This window comes from Chroicocephalus ridibundus, chromosome 1 (genome assembly GCF_963924245.1).
Source record: "Chroicocephalus ridibundus chromosome 1, bChrRid1.1, whole genome shotgun sequence".
NCBI lineage: Eukaryota > Metazoa > Chordata > Aves > Charadriiformes > Laridae > Chroicocephalus > Chroicocephalus ridibundus.
The window spans coordinates 68,655,481-68,679,078 of NC_086284.1; the positions used below are offsets into that span (position 1 = coordinate 68,655,481).

Genomic DNA, 23,598 nt, shown 5'->3' on the forward strand with positions numbered 1-23,598 from the left:
TGGTTTGTGTCTTTTCTTAAAAGAAAGAAAATATTTTCCCAATGACCTTTTAAAGGAGTTGGGTGAAGAGTCCTTTTGGTACCGTGTCCAAAATGCAAAGCGAGTATCTAGATAACTTGCTGGTTCCCTCATCTCTGTCACTTCGTTCCCCAAAAATTGTTGATTGAGTCATGACCTGGCTAGGCTTCTGGAGAACTGGGGAAAGAGAAATAGGAGCCTCGTCTGACTACCAATGTTCTCTGCCTCTTGGATTGCCTGATTGAATATTAGATGCAAGTTCAAATTACTAATCTTATTGGACACGTGATAAGTTTGTTTACAATCAGCTGTTTGACATTGTCTCATAGAAATCTGGAGGTTTATTGCGATACTGTAAATGTTTCCTGAAATGCAAAAAATGGCTCCATGCCTAATTCCGTGTCAAAATGGGGTAGTCTCATGATACAATCTCAGGATAGAAACAACAGGTCTTATTCCTGAATGCCTGTATGGAAAATGGGTAGAATATTTCACAATTGGCCCACTTAAATATAATTGCAGCTTTTCAGGAACTTTATGCTTGTGCTCTAGAATATTCCGTTTCTGAGTCAAGTAGATAAAATAAAAGCAGAGATCTGGAAGCCCTGAAAGGAAAATCTACTGATTTGTTCAAGAACAGGTGGCCTTTTCTGGAAATTTTTATTTCAGCTTGTTGGATAGTGGTTCTATGTCATTCATTTATGTGATGATCAGCATCATTTGAATACAGAAAAGCTGATACAGGGCAGAAACTTCAGTAAGTGGTGAGAGGGTATTTCTGTGGTGAAGCTGAGCTTAAGGGAGTGGAAAGGAAGGGTCTGCTCTGTGCTTGAGTAGCAAGTCATTCAGCATACCTGTTTTGGGGTGGGTGGGGTTTTTTTTTTGTTGTTTTGTTTTGGTTTTTTGTTTGTTTTATTTTTGGTTTGGTTTTTTTTTTTTTCCCCAGAGGTGGGTGTAACTGGTTACTTGTTTTGTGTGGCATTCTCTCTGAAAACCGGGAGTTCTTGCATGTTACCTCTTAATTGCCACCCTTGTTCATTGTTCCCTAGGAGGGCAAAGGAACTAAAACAGTTTAAAAGCTGGTAGTGTGGGCTATGCTTATAGTTTGTGAGTCATTTTCCTGTTCCCAGGGTCAGATTGGTGTATATGGACACACAGCCACCTTATGTACGGCTCATCCCATATAGAGCAGGCTATGCTTCGGTTCCTCCGTAGGGAAGGTATCTAGTGGGAGCTGTGAGGGAGGTTCTTGCAACTGTGACTGACATGGATCTAGGACAGCTCAGCGAATGCCGTCATCGTGGCCTAGTCCATGGGGCTACATAGCTTTTTAAAAGCTTTAAGAATTTTTATTTCCTATAATCCTCAAAGATGAGGAGAAAGCAGCTGCACGATACCTTTGTATTGTAATTGTTTTAGGCTTGGACATCCTCTGCTTTACGGGCAGAGAGGCGTCTGGGTTTGCCTAGTATAGCAGAATAGCGCTGTACGATGATGCTGGATGGAGGGTGTGGGAAACTTAGCGTGGTCTTGCTGCCTGTTGGAGTGAACCCAGGAACGATCTAACCACAAAAGCACTCCTGGGGTTTGTCTAGGGAAGGAATCTGTAGTTCCGCTCTGTACGCAGTCCTGGCAGTGCTCCAGCACGTGGGCAGCGCCAAAGGTGGAGGAAATGGGACCCCTGAGTGACAGGAGGCAAGCCACGCTAACAGCATTAACATCTTTGTTGGAAGCAGCAATAGCTTATAAGGAGCAGCAAGTGCCAGACATCCGCTACTAAGACGACCTGAACGCGAGGGAGCCAAGGAAACTAGTGAAGCAAAAAGGAAGAGCAGCAAGATGCCCTAAGGGCTGGGACATGTGTGGCCCACCCCACCCTAAAGGAAACAAAAGGCAGAAGAGAAAGGCATGCCTCTACCAGCTTCACGTGGTAGCCCCGGAGCTGTGGTGCTTGGGTTCTCCCACTGCCTCTGCTGAGTAATTACCGCTGCTGGGTGGGAAAAAACTTCTTGACAGTAAGGACAGTGGAGACTAGGAAAATCTCCTGATTTCTGGAGACAAAATGGACAAGGATGTCACCAGAGTGGCTTAGTGACAACTTAATCCTGCCTTGGGGGACAAAATCTAGGTCAGGGAATGGCAACACTTTCCAGGTTATGGTACCAAGCTGTATTTTTTTTTTTATTTCCTAAAATAGAGCAGAAATTTGAGAATTGGGAGATGCTACCTCCCAACGAGGCCAGATGCTGACAAGCTTGTCAGCTGGTATTGGGTCTTTATTTAAGCCAGGAGCTCACACAGGTCCCTCTCTTAAGGGCATGGTTTCCCGTTCTGAAACAGTAGGTCAGAATGTGTCCACGTGCGTGTCCTCTGGCATCTGTCATGGGTTTCTGACTATAGACTAGATGACCTCTTGAAACACAAATCTCCTTGCGTCTGTCACACAGTTCTGCCATGCTGATGCTGTCTGAAGTTGTGATCTGTTCTCCAATTCAAGCACACTTAAAGGGGGAGGCAGGCCACAGAAAACAGGAATCAAGCCTTTCACCACTACAAACACCAACTAAGCCCTAAAAGCTCCAGAATTCCTGAGAAAGGCGAGCTCACAGATTAGAGAAACAGGTTTTTTCCACCAATGCAAATACTTCAAATTAGTTGTGAACAACCCTCTGATAAAGAAACAAACACACCTCAGAGTGGGTATGCTTGGGCAGTTAGTAATGTCTCAAAATAAAATGCCAGTGAACCAGGGTACTGTCCTTCCTTGTATGTGCTTGTTCAGTTGTCTGCCGAGGAAGCTCCTGGCAGAGAGAGGCTTACAGGGAAGCACGAGCAGCACAGCAAGATTATCTGACAAGTGTAAATAGAAGAATTTGAGTAAATAATAAAAAAAGGTGGTCTTCAGCCACTATTTCTTTACTGACTAGGGTCAAGGATGCATCAATTCTGATGTTTGCAGAGAAACTGTATAGTTTGCAGAAGCAGGCAGTGGCGTGAGGTTCATATTCTTTTAACTGCCTTTAGCTGCCTTTGTCCTTTAATTGCCACTGCTCCTCTGCTCTAGTGTAGTTATCTTAGTCCTTACACACTGCAGTTGCTATTGAATTATTTTCTACTTTTTAATTCAGAAGTTTCTGTCGATTTTGCTTGGCACTAGAGAAGGTAGAAGTTTTTTCTTCAACCTGAGACTTTTTTCAAAATGGCATTAGGACCATTTTGAAAAATCAGAGATGATTTTTATCTTCATGCAGTCATTAAATTCTACCTTTTTTAAGAGCACATTTACTTTTTTGTAGTTCCTTCTTCACCCTGGAACAGACATACCCTGTTGAGGGTGCATTCCTGGAGAAGGCTGGAGCCTGTGATACTGGAACACTTTTTTCTACAAGAATTAACATAAAAAGGGGGAGTGGGGAGCGCGGGCAGGGACTTAAGATACACAAACAGTTTAAATCCACAGGCACAGTATGTATAATGTGGAGGGTAGAGAGCAGCACCATGAACTGGAGGAGCTGCTGCCTTTTAGGAAGCATTTTTTCTGCAGCTGGCTGGGGGTGCTTCATGGGTTTTGTGTGTCAAAACTCCTGCCTCTTTCTGTGAAGTTATAAACATATTTTCATCATCATCTTCTTTCTTTGATGTCCACTGCCATCAAGTTTAGTTAAGAAGAATGAAGAAATGGGATAATCGTGGTTGTCGTCAGAGCAGGGTACTGCATAAGCAGCCATGGAACCCCAGAGCAGCAACTGCTGGGGGTTACTGTGAATGAAAAACATCAAAGATTGCCATTTATCAAGAAAAGGAAGGTAGCTAGTGTTTCCTCATAATTATAAAAAGGAACTTCTCAAATGTCTTAAAAAAAATGAACAAGTGAGGTATAGAAGTAAGTAAATGTGAATCTAGTCAACTGATGAAATGCATCTTCTCTGGCATCTGTGCTAGATTGTCCTGTGCTGTTTCTGTACAGTGGCTCTGCTGGTTGTGTCTTCTGTTCCCAGAAGGGTTTTCCTTCCCAGGCGCAATCAGGAAGCAGCATGGTTTTAGAGGAAGGACCAGCTGTTGCCTTCCTGCTCCCCTCTTCCTCGTATCATCAACCGCCTTGCACCATGCGGGCTTGCTACCGCAAGATGTGGCTGCAGCTCCCCCCCCTTCATCAGCTAGGCTTGTATCCACTCCTACAAGAAACGCGGCTTCTGAGGTGTAAAGCGTTGACTTTGCTGCTGTTTCCACCGTTACAGCTACGCCTTCACAGCCCCCCGCTGCACGCCCTGAAAGCTCTTCACCAAGAATTTCATCATGCTTGTAGAGTTACATCACACAACCCCTGCTAATGTACCCCACTTCGATGGCTGCACACAAGTGAGCGTGTGGGGCAGGCGCAGCTCGCACAGACCAGAAGTGGCAGAAGCCACCAGGGCTCCATTTTCTTGGGGTGTAGATCGGGCCTAATTTGAGCTTGAGAGCGCAGCAGCCACCCAATGGAAAACATCCACCTGGATTACCATAAAGCCCTAATTTTAGCACGGCTCACCCTAAGCCACCTTGCTCAAGCAACGGCCGGACGAGACGCGATGAGGAAAGCACGGGCAGGATGTTGTGGCAACTCGCCGCCCCGCCGCCTCCCGCGCCACCAGAAACCCGCTCAACGCCGAGGGCCGCGGCCCAGGTTCCCCCCTCGGCCGTGACGCGGCGCTCTCCCTCCTCGTCCCGTCCCTCCCCGCGGCGTCGCGCCCGAGGCGCGGGCCGTGTCCCGCAGCGATAAGGACGCGGGGGAGCCCGGCGCCTTCCCGCTCCCTCACGGCAACGGCGCGGCGCGCGGACGGCGGCGACCACGTGCCCAGGGGCGGCCGGGGCCGCCGGGCGCTCTCGCGCCGATGCTTCCCGCGCGCGCCGGCCGCCCGCGCCGGCGGGGCGGGGAGTCAGGGAAGGCGCGAAAATCCCGCGCATGCGCCCTGCGGCCCGACCGCCCGCTCTCGAGCGGCGGGCGGTTGGCTATAGCCGCCCCGCGTGTGCCCGTGCAAGGCACGCTACACCCCCGTGACGTCAGCGCGCAGCGTCACGCCGGTGGGACGCACAAAAGTGTAAGTTTCAATTTTTTTTTTTTTTTTTTTGTTTGGTGTCGTGTCGTGTCCCCCCCCCGCCTCCTCCATGTCCATGACGGGGGTGGTGGGAAGAAAGAGGAAAAAAAAAATATAAATAGAATAAATAATAAAAAAAGAGCGGCAGGGTCGCGCGCGCGCGGGGCCCGGGGAGGGGCGGCTGCGCTCGCGCCCGCCCGCCGTCCCCTCATGGCCTGGCCCCCCCCCTCCGCGGGCAGCCCCTCAGCGGCCGGGGCGGCGGCGGGCAGGTGTGCGGGGCCGCCGGCGAGGCGAGGCGAGGCGGGCCGGGATCCCGCCAGTCTGGCGACCTGGCGGGGGCAGAGGCGGGCTGGGAAGTGACAGCCCGCCGGCCGAGACACCCCCCCACCCCCTTTTCCTTCTCCTTCCCCCTCCCCGCACCGGATCGCGGGGCGGTGCCTGCCGGCCCCCGCCCGAGCTGCCGTTGGGGCCGTTGGTCTCCCGCCGCCTTCCCCCCCCCGCCTCCGCGCCCCGACCGCCTCCTCCCCCTCTGCCCCCCCCCCCCCCTCCCGCCGGGCTCGCCCGGCCCGCGCGCGCCGCCGCACATGTGCAGTCGGGCGCCTCCGCAGCAGCGCGGCGGCTGTGGTGCGGGGGGTGCTCCCGCTCCGCGCTCCGGGTCCCTGTCTGGGGGCGGCGGCGGGGGATGGAGCCGGCTCTCTCTGCCTTCGGCCGCTCAGGTGCGGGCAGCCCAGGCCGGCCCTGCGGCGGGAGGAGGATGGGGAGCGGGGTGGGGGGGGGGGATGGGATTAGGGAGGAGGGGGGACTGGCGGGGGGGGGGGTGCGCGGCGGGGTGCTGCCGCCGGCGGGGCGAGGAGGCTGTGGACGGGGTGGACACCCCCCCACCCCCGCCGCCGTGGCCGCAACCTCCTCCTCCCGCCGCCGCCATCGGTGCCGCCTGGCGCGTTCTCCCCCCCTTCCTCGTGCCCCCGCCGCCTCTGAGGCGATTAGCGCGGCCCCTTGCTGGCGAGGAGGGGAGGCGGCGCGGGGGCTTAGGGCTTCGCCCGGGCGGTGAGGCCCTGGTCGGGGGGCGCGGAGTCGGGGGGGGGGAAGGCGGGCGCTGGGTGCCCGGGGCGCGGTGGCGACTGACAGGCTCTGCTGCGGCCCGTCCGCCTGCGAGGAGGAGGAGGAGGAGAGGGGGGTTGCAAGGCCCCGGGGGGGTAGCTGGCCCCTGAGGCCTACTTGTGCCTGCTGCTGGAAATGGGGGTGGGGAGGAGGAGGAGGCCGAGGGAGTGATCTCTTCCCCCCCGCGCCCTGCTCTGCGGTGTTGCAAGGGGCGCAGCTGGACAGGGACCGGCCCAGCGTGGGCTGCCGGCTGCCCCGCTGGGATCGGGTACGTGCCGGGGGAAGGGCGCTCCAGCCAGGCGAGGGCTCACACCCCCCGCCCTCCGAAAAGGGAGCATTTCCCACACGGGAGCCTGGGGTGGGGGGCTTAGGGCATGAATTGGTGATGACAGAAAACTTTTTTCCTCTTAAATACCTTTTTTTTTTAAAAAAAAAAAAGTAAATTGCATTTGGTGGTATTCAGTAATTTCAATGGTAAAAACTTTCCCTCCTTTCATTTTTATAGCTAACGTTGTCTTTACTTGCTTTCTAGAAAATAGCATCATTGTCTCTGTGCCCTGCAGCCGTCGAGATTTTAAGAGGACTGATTTCTAGTTTTTGGTAACATGGCAAAAGATGTAAGTATATTTGTAGCACATCACATGTGGAAGCATAGCTCATAGAGTATTTCTGCTTTTATTAACAAAAGCAAACCAGGTCATGCTTTGTAATAGCTAGCATTAATATTAAATAATAATATGAAACTTACTTTATCTACATTGTACCTCAAGCCTAGGCTATATTTTTCCTGTGGATGTAATAGCATAGAACAGCTTCAGATCTGCAGCCATTTTTTCAGAGTAATGAATTTTAAGAATTCACGATGCTCATAAAAACACTTGGGGCATTGGCATTATGTGTATTCACAGTGAACAGTAAAACAGCTTGGTTTTGAATTGGATTTAAAAAACCCCAGGAAATACTGTTCAGGTGGCAGGGTTGTCATTGACTACTGCTGTCAACTAGCATTGCCTTTCTTGTGTTCAAGGAGGCATCATATATTCAAGGGAGTGAAGATGGTTCAGTCTCCATATTTGTTCATTGTTTTGTCTCTGTCTACCAGAAGATCCTATTTAGTGTCTATAAAAACAGGCTTTGGGGACTTCCATCATAGACTTCTGTTACCGTTGATGTTCAGGTTAGTGGCTTTGATTCTGTGGCCTACCTCTTGAATCATGTTTGCTCCTTACCAATTCCAGCACTTTTAAACGAAATTGAAACAGGTTCTGCATTTAAGATGTAATTCATTGTTCATACCTAATATAATTGGGCTTTCACATTCCCTTGTTGAAAATAAGACACTACTCTGTATTCAAATTAGAAAGTATCTCTCCTTTAAAAAGCCCCCCAAAAATGGCAGCATACAAGCTAAGGAAAAGTGACACAGTTGAAATTCTTAAATAGCGGGTTGCAATCTAATGTGTACTGTTGTGGCTTTCAAATAGCAAGAATTTCCATGAAATAATGATTGGTTTAACAAATTAATCTTGTAGAGAATTTTAATAGTTCAGAAGCAACTGAAAAACAGTTTAATGTACGGAGAAGCAACCAGAAATACATAGTCACTCAAAGTTTGCCTGGAAGAGATAAGGGTGGCCAAGTACGTTACAGATAGCAGAGTTCAGGGAATGAAAGGCATATAAGCGGGAAGAAAATGAAAGCAGAATGTTAGACTAGGAGATGAAATTGAAACAGTTCAAAGTAGTTGAGATACCAAAGTACATTTGTTTAATATTAGCTTTGGGAGAGAGATCAACTAAGTGAAGTGCTAGCACCTGCAAATACAGATGAATATCCTAGAAGATCTAGGGGAACAGAATGAGAATAAAACATTTAAGAACGAACCTCATTTTTGAAAGATCTAGCTTATTCTAGAAAAGAGTAGTTAAGGGAGGAATAACATATATGGTAATAAACTTCAGAAACGGAAGAAGATGCTACAAATAGGAAAATAAATTGTTTTCAGTGTCTTTATTACAAGAATTAATAAGATGAACTTGTAAAAGTGAAAATCTAGGTCAGGTTTTAGGTAGAATTTTAAGTGTACTTGAGCACCGGAACAAGGTAGCTAGAAAGGGTATGAAATCTTAATTGAAGGATTGTCTAACCTGTTCTTAAAAACCTCTACATATGCTTAATCCTGCCTCAGGGAAGAAAGGTGAACTGCTTACCTTTTTGCAGACTATTACATACCCACCATTACATGATGTCTAAAACGTGTAGTGAATGCTGGGAAATTTTAAATTTCCAGGTCTGATTATGGGCCTTGTTAGGCTTGATTTAATGCTAGAAAATAGAGATGCTAATTGGTACAATGCTTTTTTGATTTTCAGAAGGGAAGAGAATGACTCCCACGTTTTTTATCCAAAATACGAGTTCTTTTCCTAGCAAAATAATAGAATCAATCCGATAGAGACAGTATCACTAAATTTCTGGGCACTGAGTCTATGAAGACACGCATTGCTCTAAATTTAAACATTTTGACATGTATTGCTGTGATTAATGGCCTGTGATTCTGCAATGTCACCTATCAAGTGCACTAACTGCCTGTGAGATGTAGTGGTGAAGAAGATGGCATAGTTGATGAATGCCCCCACCCCTTCCTTCCCTTTTTCTCATCACAGCTGAGGTGGCTAAACTGTGGTAAGGGCTGCGCTGCTACAATGCCAAGTCTGGGCTTCAAGTGGCGTTTATGTGGCCAAGCGTGCTTTGGTGTGCTGCAGGCTGTGTGCATGTCCTGCTCTTACCTTGTGCTGCTGAGGCCTGTGCTTGCTCTGGTGAGGGTGAAGCTGGCAGCCCTGCAGAAGAGGAAGGTGTGGAGCCCGGGCGCCACAAGATAACATGCTCCTACTTAACCCCTCCTCCCACCTGCCGCAGGAGAGCACTTTTCCTTTTGTTGCTCACTTCCAGCTCTTCTTCTGATACCTCTGTATAAAAAATATGATTTGAAAAGGCCTTTTTGAAAAGTCAAATACTTGTAATAGTTAGCAAACTGAGACTTTACTGGATAATTGAACAAACGGGGAGCATGATGGAGAATACTGGCAAACCAAATTAAATGTTCTTATAAAGGATCAAATTTTGTAGGATCCAAATGGATCAAATCAAGTAATTGCAAAAGTACTGATCAGGTAAGCTGGTAAGATAATGCTTAGGAGTTAACTTGACCCAAGACTAGTTAAATAATACTTTGACTCAAGTTCTGTTAAATACTGCTTTAAAAATGTATCCCTCTAATGCTTTCCAGAGTGTACAATAAAGAGAAAATAAGCAACAAAGCATTGATTTTTTTTTTTACAAAATACTTTAATTACCTTGGCAGTGGTCAGGAAGTTTTGAGGGGGAAAAGAAAAAGATACGTTCATATGTAGCACCTTAATTAAGAGCCTGCAGGTGGAGCTTAAGAGCATAATCACAAGTAATGTTATAGCTGGATAAGCTGAAAAATAATAATGGAAAAAGAGAAATACTAGCTTGTGAAGGCCAAAGTATCTGTGGGTATATCAGCTTATCTTTTTGAAAACTTACATAAGGGTATGGGATCTGGAATGCCATAAATATAAAGGGGAAGAAAGGAGCAAACTCATTTTTCCGTATGATCTGGTAATAGTAATGAGCATAGCCATTTTTGATTTTATGTAATTGAGCACAGTGTAGAGGTGAGAAGCAGTTCTAAAATATCGTCCAGATTTGCCATAGAAGATCACGTGCAATTTGGAAGATCTTAGTTACTAGGAAGACTTTACTCTTTCTGTAATTTAAAGGAACAATGGGAAAAATCACAGGTGGACGAGAGAACACCAATTGCAGTATCTCAGGGACTTGAGTACCTTTGGAGTAGGAGCATTCTGTTGTTTGTCAGAGGCTGAATGACAAATTGAGGTCAGTAGGGTTGGGTACAGTTTGACATGTATGCTTGCACCATATGGGAAGTTTCTTGGTCTGAGATGGAGATAGTTGTTGCATGCAGAGAATCTCCAGAAACTCCAGCTTAGCCAGTATTCCTCTTTCTGGTTAATCAGTGCCATTCTCTTAAGACTTTGCTGAGTCTACTGTAAACTCTTTCACTGCTTACAAATGTGGCACCTTCCAGACAGGAACTGGAAGAGGCAAATGTATGCACCAAGGTCCTCGGATCACTTGTGCTGCTCACTGGATTCGTGGGATTAACAGTTTGGTGGGGAGCAGAGTTCCCTGTCTGTCCTTAGCATGCTTAAAACTAGGCAGGATAATGGCATTGAAAGAAGGACCAGAAATTACTGTAGCAAGAAAGTAAATTTGGCAGCTTAATTTTTTGTCTTCCAACTCCCAGTAGAAGACTGAGGACTAGCTGCTGGCCACTTTTAATTCAGTTATATATTGGAATTACCTGTAAATTAACTTGATACATACTTTTTACTATTAATGGTTAACATACCTTCCACCACTAAATTAACAGTTTCTGTAGTGTATCTGAAGATCCAACTTGTGATATGACCCTGGTTCTCTTCTCACTTCTGTTGCAAATGAACTGCTGAGGCTTCTCAGGCAGCCATGAAGACAGAGAAGCTTGTGGCTCTTTTCTTTAAGACCCGCTGTTAAATAGAAGTAGCAGGAGTCATTTGCAGGAACTGTGTCTATTAGAGGCGATAGTCCAGTGCATGGAGTTACAGTGAGTACTGAGGAGAAGGGGGCTAGACAAAAGGAATGAGTAAGATTCCTTCTGATCTCAGAGATTACATGTATTGAAATACATGAAATACTGTGTATAGTAGCAGTTGCTTATAATCGTTTCAGTTTGACCGTTTTTTGTTGACCGTTCCACCATTATTGCATGGACTGTTTCCAGTCATTAAAAAAATAATAGTTGGTCATGAAGAACACATGGTTGAAAACTAATGTGGTGTTTCATAAACACCACTGTTAGCCTTCAGAATTTCTCACAGACTGAAATATCTTTCTTGGGAGCTGTTTGCCTGGAAAGGTGGTGCATTTTACCGTTTCGTAGGTTGCTAGCAGTGGCATTGGCTTTAGAACCACTGCTTGAATTACTTTGAGGGATTTTTCTGTTGATCTCCAGTTTGCATAAAACTTACTTGTATCTCTTTAGTATTTTATGGTGCTTTTATTAATCTCATTGAGTAGCAGCTATGGCCCGTGTATCTAACTTTGCAAAGGAAGCCTTGTGCACATGTGTAAATCTGAGGACACCATGTAAGAAGTTCTGTCTGTACAAAGTTCAACACCTGATCCAACATTACTGTTAAAGGGATCTAGAGGTGTAGGGATTAAGGCTGATGGTTTATTTTGTTTGAGTATTCAGAATACATTCAGGTATGTAGTTTAATCCAATGAATTTATTTCACAGTATTACCTAATATTTTGCTCAAAGAATACTTCAGAAAAACCCACAGAGCAAACTATTTTTGTACAGCAACTTTACTGGATAGGTCCATAGGTCTGCTAGATTTGGGGAAAGAAGTAGATCAGTGTTTCTGCATAGTAATTTTGCCGGAACAGTACAAAAGTTGTACTTTTTAATGGCTTTCATGTGGTGCTTCTGCATCAGTCTTGAGCAAGTCTTTGTGATCTGAAAAGGTTACATTTGGGTTGGATTAAAAAAAAAGAGCCTAATGGAGGTAGGAAAAACGTATATTTTGTATCTTTTTTTACATGATGCACTTTCAATGTCTGGAAAGTATTGAAAAATCTTCAAAACATTTTTCAGACTTTTCTTCAAATATCAACACGTGTTTCTCCTTTTATGTTTATTTTTCGTTATGTACTGGGAATTTCAGTAAGGTAGAGTAGAGAAGTTAAGTCTTTAGTGGATCTCAAGTGGTTCATGCACCTTTTTTGATATCATTTTAGTTCAGTGACTTCTCAGTAGTTTGATCTATTTCTGTTTGCCTTTAGTGAGTTCTAACATGTTCAGAAGTTTGCAAATGGAAGATCAAATAATGTTATGAAATCAGGTCTTGTAAAAAGGCATCTCAGTCTGGGATTTCAAGTGTTGTTAACATTTTTTTTTAAATATGCTCTTTAGAAGGCAGAAGGAAAATGATCTTTAAACTCTCCTTTTTACGTGGCAAATACACAATAAGAGTTTCCTTTTTTTTTTTTTTTTGGTTTGTATTTATAAAGCAGAAAGTAGCGACTCAGAAGTTGCCTGTCAGGTCGCCAGTTTATTTGTGTAAATAAAGCATTTTCCTGTAGTCTTCAAGTGTTTCACATCTTCATTAATTGTATGTGTCCCTTAATGGTAGTGGCTTTATATAGATATATATTTGTAGTATTGCTGAGTAAAAGCAGTGCGCTGACAACGCGTTAAACAAAAAAGCAGCTTTCAAAAAGTTACACTAGGGATCACTTGTTTTAGTGTTTTTATTTGCTTGCCTGGATATCACTTAATGGAGATTTATTGTGTCTAACTAGAAGTGGGAGGAAAAATGGGCCAATCTTTGCTAAACTTTCTCTGTGTTGATGTGGTTCTCGGGCAGATAGCAGACAACTTGATTTTAAAGGTTGACAGTGGTCCATATCTGCAAACCTGCTGCTGGCTACTTGTCTTCTGTTACATTACACTGCATTCACTAAGTGTCGCATATATTACACAAACTTGCTTTGAAAATTATGTTGTGGGCTCCTGTAGCCTTACAATACACTGATAGTGAGTTTGGTGAGGCAAATGGTTTTGGAATGAGTCCTGTTTAACATTACTTGTTGTTTTTTGCTGTGGTTCAGATGCTGTTGAACAAACTGCTCTGAAGATCTGGTTTGCCTGGAAAAACAGAAGTCTGCTTAGGTCGAATCTAGAATGGCACCAGGAGTTAGTTGTGGTACCTTTGCTGGTACCTCTGCATATGAATATTTAGTCCAGGAGGACACAAACAATGATTGTGTTTTCTGATTAGTTTGTGTGGTAGAAGTGGCAAACCAGTGCTTCAGTCCTGTTCACCTTAGGGATGTCGTATTCAGTTTTGCTTCATTTTTAGAGCCCCCAGTTAGTTTTGGGGGCATCAGCTTTGAATTTTGCAAGGATTGTATCACTTGGGCAATTGAATTATGGTGAGAAACAACCCATTGTAATGATTTTAACTCTTGTGGTATTTTTGATCTGTGTGGCTGCTTAGACTGGACCACTGTTTGATTCACCTTCAAAATGAATTCTTCATCTATGATTCTATAATTTAATTTTTGCTGAGTTCTAGATGTGTTGCTCTTTTTAGAAGAAACAGCCAAGAAAGCTAATGGTCTTGACATATTCAGCAATAAGGACCTTGGGTGTCATTCTGTATATACTCAGTGTCCAACGTATGTGCAGTATCAGTGGAGCCTATATTCAGACCAAAGATTGACAATGCTTAACTGAGCTACAAACCTGTATTTAGTTTTTATCTGTGTGATCCAGATCTTTCATATCTAGTGCTTTGACTATTCCTTGCTAGTTAAGGTGCTAATAATTCAATTTACTTTTTGGAAAGCTCATTTCTATGGTATAGCTCATTGCTGAGTGGTTGACAAACATATTAATCTCAAAAATGCTGCCATGAACTGAAGATGTGGTATGGTCTCTGTTTTAGAAGGTGGCTACTGAGACACAGTAAAATAACACGTCTGAGAATTTTGCAGCATCAGACTCCTATAGCCTGACTTTAAAAGCTCTGTTATATTACTTTATACAGTAAGGAATAGTTCTCACTGACTTCATTTGCAAAATGAAATACAAATGTTTTAAATTTAAGAACTAGCTTTCCTTTCCTGTAATCCTCTACTTCATATCTTAATTGCCTTTTAATTTCTGCAAAAAATGAATTGGGTGTCCCGTAAAAATAGTCACCTGCATTTACATGATGATTCATTCCCAGAGCATGTTTGCTCTGGTCCCTGAATGAGATGAATCCAATGGGAAAAATAATGTATTATCATCTTGTTACAAATGACATTTGTGTATGGATAGGGGTGAAAGAAGAATTAAGGTTGTTTAAGCAGCATTATTTGTGATTATAAGCTTTTCTCTACTTTGTAGCTTTGCTAGTTTTCCATTCTGTGTGTTTGTTGCTTCCTGATATTAAAATACGGCAAACAAAAGAAACCAACAACCCTACATAGTCAGTGAAGCGGCACACAGTAAAATTGCATGGCATAGGGCCTTCACATTTATCACAAAATCACGGAACAATTAGAGTTGGAAGGGACCCTAAAGACCATCTAGTTCCAACCCCCTGCCATGGGCAGGGACACCTCCCACTAGACCAGGCTGCTCAAAGCCCCATCCAGCCTGGCCTTGAACGCCTCCAGGGATGGGGCAGCCACAGCTTCTCTTTGGACGTCTTGGTCCAGTGTCTCACCACCCGCACAGTAAAAAATTTCTTCCCAATATCCAGTCCAAATCTGTCCTCTTGTAGTTTGAAGCCATTAACCCTCATCCTATCGCTACACCCCCGATAAAGAGTCCCTCCCCAGCTTTCTTGTAGGCCCCTTTTAAGTACTGGCAGGCTGCTATAACGTCTCCCTGGAGCCTTCTCTTCTCCAGGCTGAACAACCCCAACTCTCTCAGCCTGTCTTCACAGGAGAGGTGCTCCAGCCCTCTGATCATCTTTGTGGTCCTCCTTTTGACTTGCTCCAACAGGTCCATGTCCTTACGTTCTTATTATCTGCTCTTAAGCGATAAAGTGGCTGGGGATTGGCATTCTTTCTGGCTCAAGTTAGGTGTAGTTTGCACAAGATGTATGTTGTTTGCTAGTAGGCTTTGCAAATGCCTGTAGACAGCAGAGGCATCCTCCTGATGCCTTTGACAAGCTCTGGGAGTAAATGCACTCTAACGGGAATACGCTTCCTTCCCAATTTCTCCATTTTCTGGTTCAATCTTTACTACTTCTTACCTCATTTATTTTGAACTTCTCAGAGTCCCAGCTTGTTTACCCTTTCAGTCGTAGTTTAGAACAGATTGTGTTTGTCCCATTTCCCATTTTCTTCCCCTCACAGGGTCCGATCTTCTTGTCCTGTTAAAGCTCTCTTTTAGGTTCTCATCAGTTCTGTTGACTGTACTTTTTCAGTGACTCCCAGTTTCTCTACGTCAACTCTTAATCTGCCATCTTCCATCTGATTTTCTAGCTCACTTTCTGTCTCTTTACCAGGCAGTCCCCAAATCCCCGTTTGCTTGTTTTTCTGTCTGTCGCGTTCTCACTCCCGTTCTTTAACCAATGTTATCTATTTGGCATCCACTTCTCTTGTTGTCAAACCCAGTCCCGTGCTTCAATCTAGGGGGCTTAATCTGCTGTTAGCAACTGGAAAATTTATATTCTGAGAAATACCTTTTGGCAAATAGCTCTGTTTCCATTTATCTCTACCCTTCTTGCTCTTCTTTCAGCTCTTTTTGAGGGAGTATACTTAAAACGGACTCATTACCTAGAAGCAAGATAGAAGAGATACTTCTGTGGCACAAAAGCAGCCTTCTGTTGTTGCCCATATTTACTTATCTCAGAGTGTTGGGGGGACATTACTCTCCTGTTGAGCCTGATAGACAGCACGTGTACTTGTTCAGTCTCGTTTTAGTTAAACTTCTGGATCATGCTTTTATAGGTGCCTTGTCCTTCAGTCCAGATTCAGCTTGAATCTTTCCTGTTTAGTTTAAAGGCTTAGTGAATATTTTTATGCTAATTTTTATTAAGAAATTGAGTTGCAAATCTGGAAAGCTGTGTAAGAAATGATACTTTTGTTGTAAGCGTGTTGAGTTTCTAGTGCATAACTTCCGAGACCACAAATATTAGCTTGTTGGTAACATACGAAATGACTCTGTGATAGTCTGCACTAAGGGATTTTTTTAATAAGTGAAATTCTCTGTGTTTTTAGCAGATTTTGTTTCAGATTTACTTTAGTCCCGACAAAAAGATATTTCCCAATTTACTGCCTTTCAGGCAGAGGGCACTTTTAGTGCTTTTCAGCTTTTACTTGTAAACAAAACAAAAATAGACTTCCCAGTTCTTATGACTGCTGATGATCTCATAGCAGGCCAAAGCTAACTTCAGTTAAATTTTTGATATGTTTAGCCCGTCGGTTGATTTCTTTTCCTTAAGAGTTACGAATGATGTGATGAGACAAAGCCTCTGGTTGGGGTCTCCACACCAGCACAGCTTCTGCAGTTAAAATTGCCAGATTTACTAATTTGTCCAATAGTCTTTAACCTTCTTCCTCTGATCTGTGGAAAGGACATCTTCAGTTATCACAGTTCAGATGCTACGTTGAGTGTCAAAAGCTATTTTTTAAAATCATTGTTGATTTTGTTGAAATATGAAAAGGATAAGGAGTGCGTCTGTTGCCAGTTTAGGATACTAGGAGTTTCTTTATGTAGCCATTGGGAAGTATACGTAGCCAGCATGTCTCTCCGAAGAGGAAAGCAATTCTAAATTGTGAAGTTGCACACACTTACAAAGCTTTCAGAACAGAATATTAAGAGCATGATATTATTTCAAGCAGCCCTGGTGTTACCATCAAAGGAATTAATGCATCTTGAAATTGAGAATCATGAGAAGATAAGAAGAAAAAGTGGAATACGAAAAAAAGGATATTAGTAGGTGAAAAAAATAAAAATCAAAATACTTAGTTAGAAATAGCTTGATAAGGCCTGGAAACTATGTGTATTTCTCCACCAGAAAATAAAATTTCTTTGATGTCTAGACCCTCCTTGGCAAAAGGTTGGGTTTCCATTGTGGAAAATCAGGAATCAGGTATTTCCTGCTGGTATGTGGTCTTGGTTTTTTTGGTGTAATTTTTGGTTTTCCTTTTTTTTGTTGTTGTTTGTTGTAAATCTGTGACTATGATATACCTAATGGGAGCTATGGTCCCATTTTCCTCTTCTTTCTCTCCTTCCTTCTTTCTCTCCTTCCTTCTTTCTCTCCTTCCTTCTTTCTCTCCTTCCTTCTTTCTCTCCTTCCTTCTTTCTCTCCTTCCTCTTCGGCGCTGCACTATGCTAGATAGGTTACAGAGAAGTAATCCTGGGGTCTCCTGCAAAATAACCTGGCTTGAAAAATAGCAGGAATTTCTTTGAAATATACACCGAGATTATTTTTTTTTTGCCTGGTACTTCCATATTAGAACAAAGACACAGAATTTCATATAGGATGGAAGTTCTACTTTTCAGTTCTCTCTTGCCAAAAGCTTGTATCTGTGACTTTGAGGAGACTCGAAGTTAGCAATAAATTTTGATAACCTTAGAATTGAATAGTACCCCGAAGTGTGAAGGGCATACTGAGGCTGGAGTAACATAATTTTCACTAGAAATCAGTTTTTATTGTGAATGGTAGCATCTGGGGGTGCTATTCACTGTAGGATTTGGTAGTATTCTTTCCAAGTAGTTTTCTTGTAGTCTTTCCTAGCCATATTCTTCTGAATTAGCTGAATATTTACCAGCCATTGTAACTGCTAGAGCTGAACCTTTAGTAAGACACTGGTGTAGAAAGGTGGTAGAACTGTGACTGCTGTACGCTTCATCAGTGTCATGATTCCTGAGGGGATTCTTCTTGTTGTTCAGTGATTGCTGTTCTCTGATTTTTCCCAAATAGTATTCTCCTCTTAATGAAATGCAGTCTGTTTCACAAATGTTGTCCAGGTTGTCAGGACTTTTGTAATTTTAGTCACACAAAAGCATGGTCCAGGGCATGTAGCACTAATCTGACCCTTTGTAATGCTAGATTAATTGTGTTGTTGCATATTGTTTTGGGTAATATTTTTCACTTTATATTTTAATTATGTAGAAGAAAACTTGAAATTTATGAGATTATTTGATACTATGATGTGGCTGGTTGAATACTTGAGGATAAAATGAATTAATAGAAATTATTACATTGGAGATCATTCATTTTTAAAAAAAAAAAGGGAGGGACCAATGAGTAATTGATTACTGAACTGCCTAATTTTCCGATTACTGAAATAATGAATTGCATTTAATACTTGAATATGCTGACTATCGCAACTTAAATATTTGGGTTTGGATTAGCAGTCGGTGCAAGTTTGCTTTTACGTATTAAACTGATGAATGGATTGAATAGTTAAAAATTATGAAATTCATGTACTTCTAAAATGAAAGACATTCCAGATGAAACAAGCCATTTTTTGGACGGTCCACTGATCACACACTCAAGATAGTAAATATCTTTCCAGTCTCATTGATAACTTTTTGATTTCCATAGAAAAGAAAATGTGCAGGAATCCTTAAGTACAAGCCTCCTCTTTCTGCTGTTGAATAGAAACTGAAGCACTGCGTTTAAAGAAATTATGACAATGAGACTGCACTTCCTGTGTGGTTTAACACTCTTGTGAAATTGAGGTAGAATGGGAGTACAATGTAACACCCAAAAATGCATCTTCATGTAACACATTGGGTTCCAGTGTTCTGGAATGTCATATTGCCACAGATTGTAGCTCTGGCAACATCTTTGTAGCTCTAAGAACATCTTTGTACATGATACTGATTTGACGTTGATGAGTATACCTTGTCTGATACAGTCTGTTGCCCTCCTGAATTATGTAGTAAGTGTGATGAAGAGTTAGGCTTATAAAAACCTCTGGTGCTTGGGAATAGGGCAGTAGAACTGTCATTTGTTCAAGTGGACCTTTGAATCCGTACTGTGGGCAAGATGGAGAACAGGCAGCGTTTGTGTACTGGTAGTTTGTGGGAGTCTCCTTAAAACAATGCTATTTCATTACTTTACGGGGGGAAGATTAGGAGAATGAAGGACAGAACTGCCACAGGCTCTTCATTCTACCCATCAGTTCCACTGTCTCCTCACTTGCGTTTTCTTTGTGCCACCAGGTGCTCATCGCTCCTATGCTATTGCAGACCACTGCTCTTTATGCCTCCCATAGCAAAATTTGTCTTCTGCTCATTTCCCAGCCTGTCCCCAGTGCTCGGTCGTCTTTCCACTGCCACCCCCCCACCCCCACCCCCCCCCCGCCCTTCCACTGGGCAGAGAAAGTTTCCCGTTTTTTAAAGTTCCCTGTCTTTCTTAAGAAATCGTTCCGGTCATACACCTGGATAGTAATAGCACCACAGCATCCTCTAGTGGCTCGCTTGGTTTGATGAACTTCTGGCAAATCACAAGTAGGGCTCTTCAGGTAGACTTTCAAGGGAAAAGCTTTGCTGCTGACTGACAGCAAACCACTTAATTGTCTGTTGAAGATCGGCAATGGCTTGCAAATACCAGCTATGCACAAAATGCAGCTAGGGACTTTTCAGCCCCTGTAACACCACATGCTGAATTATGATTAAGTACAAGTGTTGACTTCCTTGCTGTTCTTTCTGAATGGAAACAGTCTGTGTATCTTGTGTTCATTTTTTTTTTCAGAACTGTTAGTCTGTAGATACCAAGGAATTACTGCATAGAGTGTTTTCTATCCAAAAATGAATAGTATTTTTTAAAAAATAAATTCTACTGTGAGCTTTCTCAAAAAATGATGGTAACTTAGCAAACTTGTATATAATGCTATAGCTCTTTCACTTAAGAGCTTTAAAAAAATAATAATTGAACAGCTCAAGGTGTTTCTTCTTAATGCCTTTTTTTTCTCTGATTAAAATGCCTTAAGGAGCTCTCTGCCACCTCTACTGTTTTTACTATAATGTTATTAACTCCTGTGGTAGGTAGAGAGTATCTGTACAGAGAAAGGTATAGTTGCAGGTGTCATTGGTTCTAATTGGAAAGGTGTTAAGCTATCTGTCAAAACAGTGCATGTTCACTATAAGAGCTTGGTTAGGACACAAAATAGCAAGGTAAGTGTAAACTGACTTTCTGCTTGTGTTTTAAGAACATGTTATTTATAAAATCAAGATTTTAAAGTTTGACAAATACTATGCCACAAACAAAGCCATTACATAGTGGCAGATTTGTGACAAAATGTGAGCAGTAGCGGCAGAGACTCCTGGTATGATTTCTTCCATCTTTAACAATAAAAGGCTGTCTGTGTTTGTAAATCTAATACAAGTTACTTTCTTTAACAGGCTGGACTAATTGAAGCCAATGGAGAGCTTAAGGTGTTTATAGACCAAAACCTAAGTCCTGGAAAAGGTAGGAACACAATTTTTAGTAAGACTCTTAATTTCTTGATTTTTAGTTGTTATGGTTATTACTGGCTTTAAACTGCTCTCTTAGCATAGTTTTTGTAAAGTTTTTCTTAAGTTATATCTTACATAATCATCAAGAAAATCGTAGATTTTCTGTGGTTTATGACTGTCTTTAAGCTGTGTGTGAAGTTCAGTGGTGGTTTGTCATTCCATATGTGATCTAGTTAGTGTAGCTTGTGTGTAAGTATAAAGGCCAGAATGGTCTGAAACATCTTTTGGGGCACTGTGTTTTAGCAAATGAGAAAAATGCAGGAGGGTAACATTTTTAAATGGGTTATGACAACTTTTATGATAGTGCATCCACACTAGTGCAAGCCTGTCTGAAATATTTTGAACAGAACTGTTTTGGACTTGCAGATAATGGCTGTGCATGCATGATAGTGTAATGTAATCGGGCAATTTAATAAAACATAGGCTATAAACTTGAATTCAATATGTAAGCTCGAGAACTAAGATCATCTAAACATTTGGGGACTTACGTCCTGCACTTTACAGTTAGCAGAGTTGGGGGGAAAAAACAGAAGCACCGCTGAGTTCCAGTCACCTGCAGTTCTGGACAGCTATGTCCTATAACCTCTTCTGTAAACTGGTTATGCTATATGTGAAAATTAGATTTTTGTCCCCCGTGTTCTTAGGGGAAGGCTGTTTCCATAGTGAGACTGTAGAACTGTTATGTGACTTCCAGTTGAGTATATTCTTGCCAGTTTATGCATTTTGCAGTGTTATTTTTCAGCTTCATAAATTTCTGTAGTGTGTTTACCTACTCTTTATAAATAACAATTGTGTATCTTTAACAGTCTTTAGTTTGACAGACCAACTAGCCATTGTTTCCTAGATTCCTCATCAGACAAGCTCTTTGTCCTCTGCATTTTCCTTATTGTCATTCTTTGAGTCTGTCTGATTGCTTTCATCAGTTTTCTGGAATGCAAGTGACCAAAATAGTATATATGACTCCAAGTGAATTGTAGATTATGTTTGTATGGTTGTATCAGTAGTTTTCCGGTGCAACATCGTGTTTGGTTCACAGCCATCTCAGAGTAGATTTCAGTGAAATGGCCATTTTCCTTTGTTTCTTCCAAATGATGATAATCAGTTTTATTCTTGTGTATGACAGATGGTGTGCTTTGATAGGCTGTATTAAGTAGGGTGAAATTTATTAGGACAGTCACCTACTTCTTGTCTGATGCTGTCATAAACCTCATTGTTGACAATTCTGTTGACTTCATGCATTGTTGGGTTACACTGGCACTCTCAGATTAACCTGTAGTCCAGTTCAGTATTGGTATTGTTGGTCCTATTGCTCTTGCCATTGGTATTATTGCTCTAGTCTTTTATATACTGTTTCAGAAAACACCTTTAAGCATTTGTTTTTACAACTTGCAGAACTTCTAATTTCTGTCACCACCAATTTAACAGTTTTTCTAGGTACATAAAGTATTTTATTGGAATTTTAATAGGCTCTCTCTCTGACGTTCCGTTGTCTGAAATACACGTTGCTTTACAAAAGAGGGCTGTCTGACTTATCTGCCATGATCTAATTTTGATGGAGAAGGCACTAAGGGTGGAATAAATGACACTTACTAACTGGTCCACCTATATATTTCTAAACTTAGTCATACGCTCCTGAACAAAAAAAGTGTTCAGGTAGATTACCTGATCCTTAACAGCTGCACTGTTTTCACCTATCCCTTATGGGCAGTGAAACAGATGCTTTTGTCAGGGCAGATACTTAGAGGGGACGTTTTACACCCGTGTAGGTGTCTGTGTCTAGACCTTGTTACAGTCACTGGAGAACTAGTCAAAACAGACAGTGCAGTCTAGACAGCAAGAATTGGAAATGTGAATCTTCCATTATTGCATAGCTCTTGAAGTAGAACTGGGCAAAATAGAGGCCATTTCATTGCTTGTAGAATTTCTAAAATAAATTCAAGTGATTAAATAGTTCATTATAGGCTTGCAGCTTCTCCAGTTTGAGAGGTGAGCTCTATTCTCAATCTATACCACCAAGAATAATACAAGCAAACAAAGCTATCCTCAGTTAATTTTTGCACCTCATTGCTTTTAGGGGAGTTTTGTAAAGTTAATGGACAGCAGCTAATTCTTAATATTGGGAAGAAACAACTGTTTCTCTTGGCTTGATTGTTTTATGTTTCTTGCCTCTAGCTTGTTTGTATTTTATATGCAGGCTCTGTAGTCTTAATCAGAGCTTAAAATAACACATATTTTGTCACTGAAGTATTCAGATATGTATCGGAATTTATTCACTGAAGTACCATTTATTTTCTGTTGCAACTTTTTCATCATTTTTAGGATTTGTCTGTATTCTTTAAATGTTGGAATTTTAAATGTAACTACACAAAAGTATGATGTGCTTTCTAAAAGTAGATGTGTACATTACATGCCGTTGTATCAAAAAGTCCAGTCCTTGTGCAAAATTTCTCTTAATTTTACAACTAAGAGGATTCAGTCCACAGCAACAGACAAAAAACACAGTAAGCTTTCCACAGGGTAGCATAAGTGTATGTGGTGCACTACTTCGGATGAATTGAAGGAGGTCAGGAAATAATCTTTCTATTCATCTCTAGTGGTCATCATTAAAAGTGGGGATTTTTTCCTTTTTTTTTCTTTTTTTTTTTTCTTTTTCTTTCCCCTTCGAATTTGTATTTATTAAAAGGAAGGAGTCTTTTTCTGGAAATTTCAAGTCAATCACAAGGAAAGTTTGAGAATACATTGCATTATTGATATGGGATCAAATCTCCCTGCTGTATCAGATGAGTGGTTTGCTTAGCCTAGTCTTCTACCCCCAACAACAGTAGGCTCTTTAGGGAGAATGCAAGAGCCTGGCTACTTTTTGAAGTTCATTCCCTTCACAACACTCAAGGTCATTGGACTAGTAATATCAGAGGGTGCATTGTAGCATCTTTTTGGAAAAGTCCAACTTTGAGAGACTCAGCAAATTAAGAATACAAAGTCAACAAGAAACTTAACTACTTGCTTCATTTTCCACATGTTGCCAGCTAGATGTGAAAGGAGGAAGAGCTCAGCTGTCACAGGAGTAAAGGCATTATGGGAGTGGTAGCATACAAGAAAACTACTTGTCTGCTGGCTCATAAGGACGTGCTTGCAAAAACATGTTTTGGGAGAAAGAGAGCAGAATTTTTTTCTTGAAATGGTTCTGTAACACTTAAGGTGAATAAGTTCACCTTATAGAGTTCTGTAACTCTATAAGGTGAATACAGGACTAGGTGGTAGGTATATGAATCA

At 42.4% G+C, this 23,598-nt stretch overlaps 1 protein-coding gene across 3 annotated transcripts in view; it reads left to right on the forward strand.

Moving 5' to 3' along the window:
- The first annotated feature begins 4,967 nt into the window (after positions 1 to 4,967).
- The window catches only part of TFDP1 (transcription factor Dp-1), a 54,253-nt gene continuing 35,622 nt past the window's right edge, over positions 4,968 to 23,598 (forward strand). The window contains exons 1-3 of one of the 3 annotated variants that reach the window (XM_063338341.1): positions 4,968 to 5,099; positions 6,730 to 6,814; positions 20,212 to 20,278. In XM_063338341.1, coding sequence (XP_063194411.1) covers positions 6,803 to 6,814; positions 20,212 to 20,278 — 79 coding nt within the window. In that variant the 5' untranslated portion in view covers positions 4,968 to 5,099; positions 6,730 to 6,802. Of the gene's footprint in view, positions 5,100 to 5,660; positions 5,813 to 6,729; positions 6,815 to 20,211; positions 20,279 to 23,598 lie in introns of those variants that run through there. The other 2 variants (XM_063338352.1, XM_063338332.1) reach the window with 2 other exon arrangements.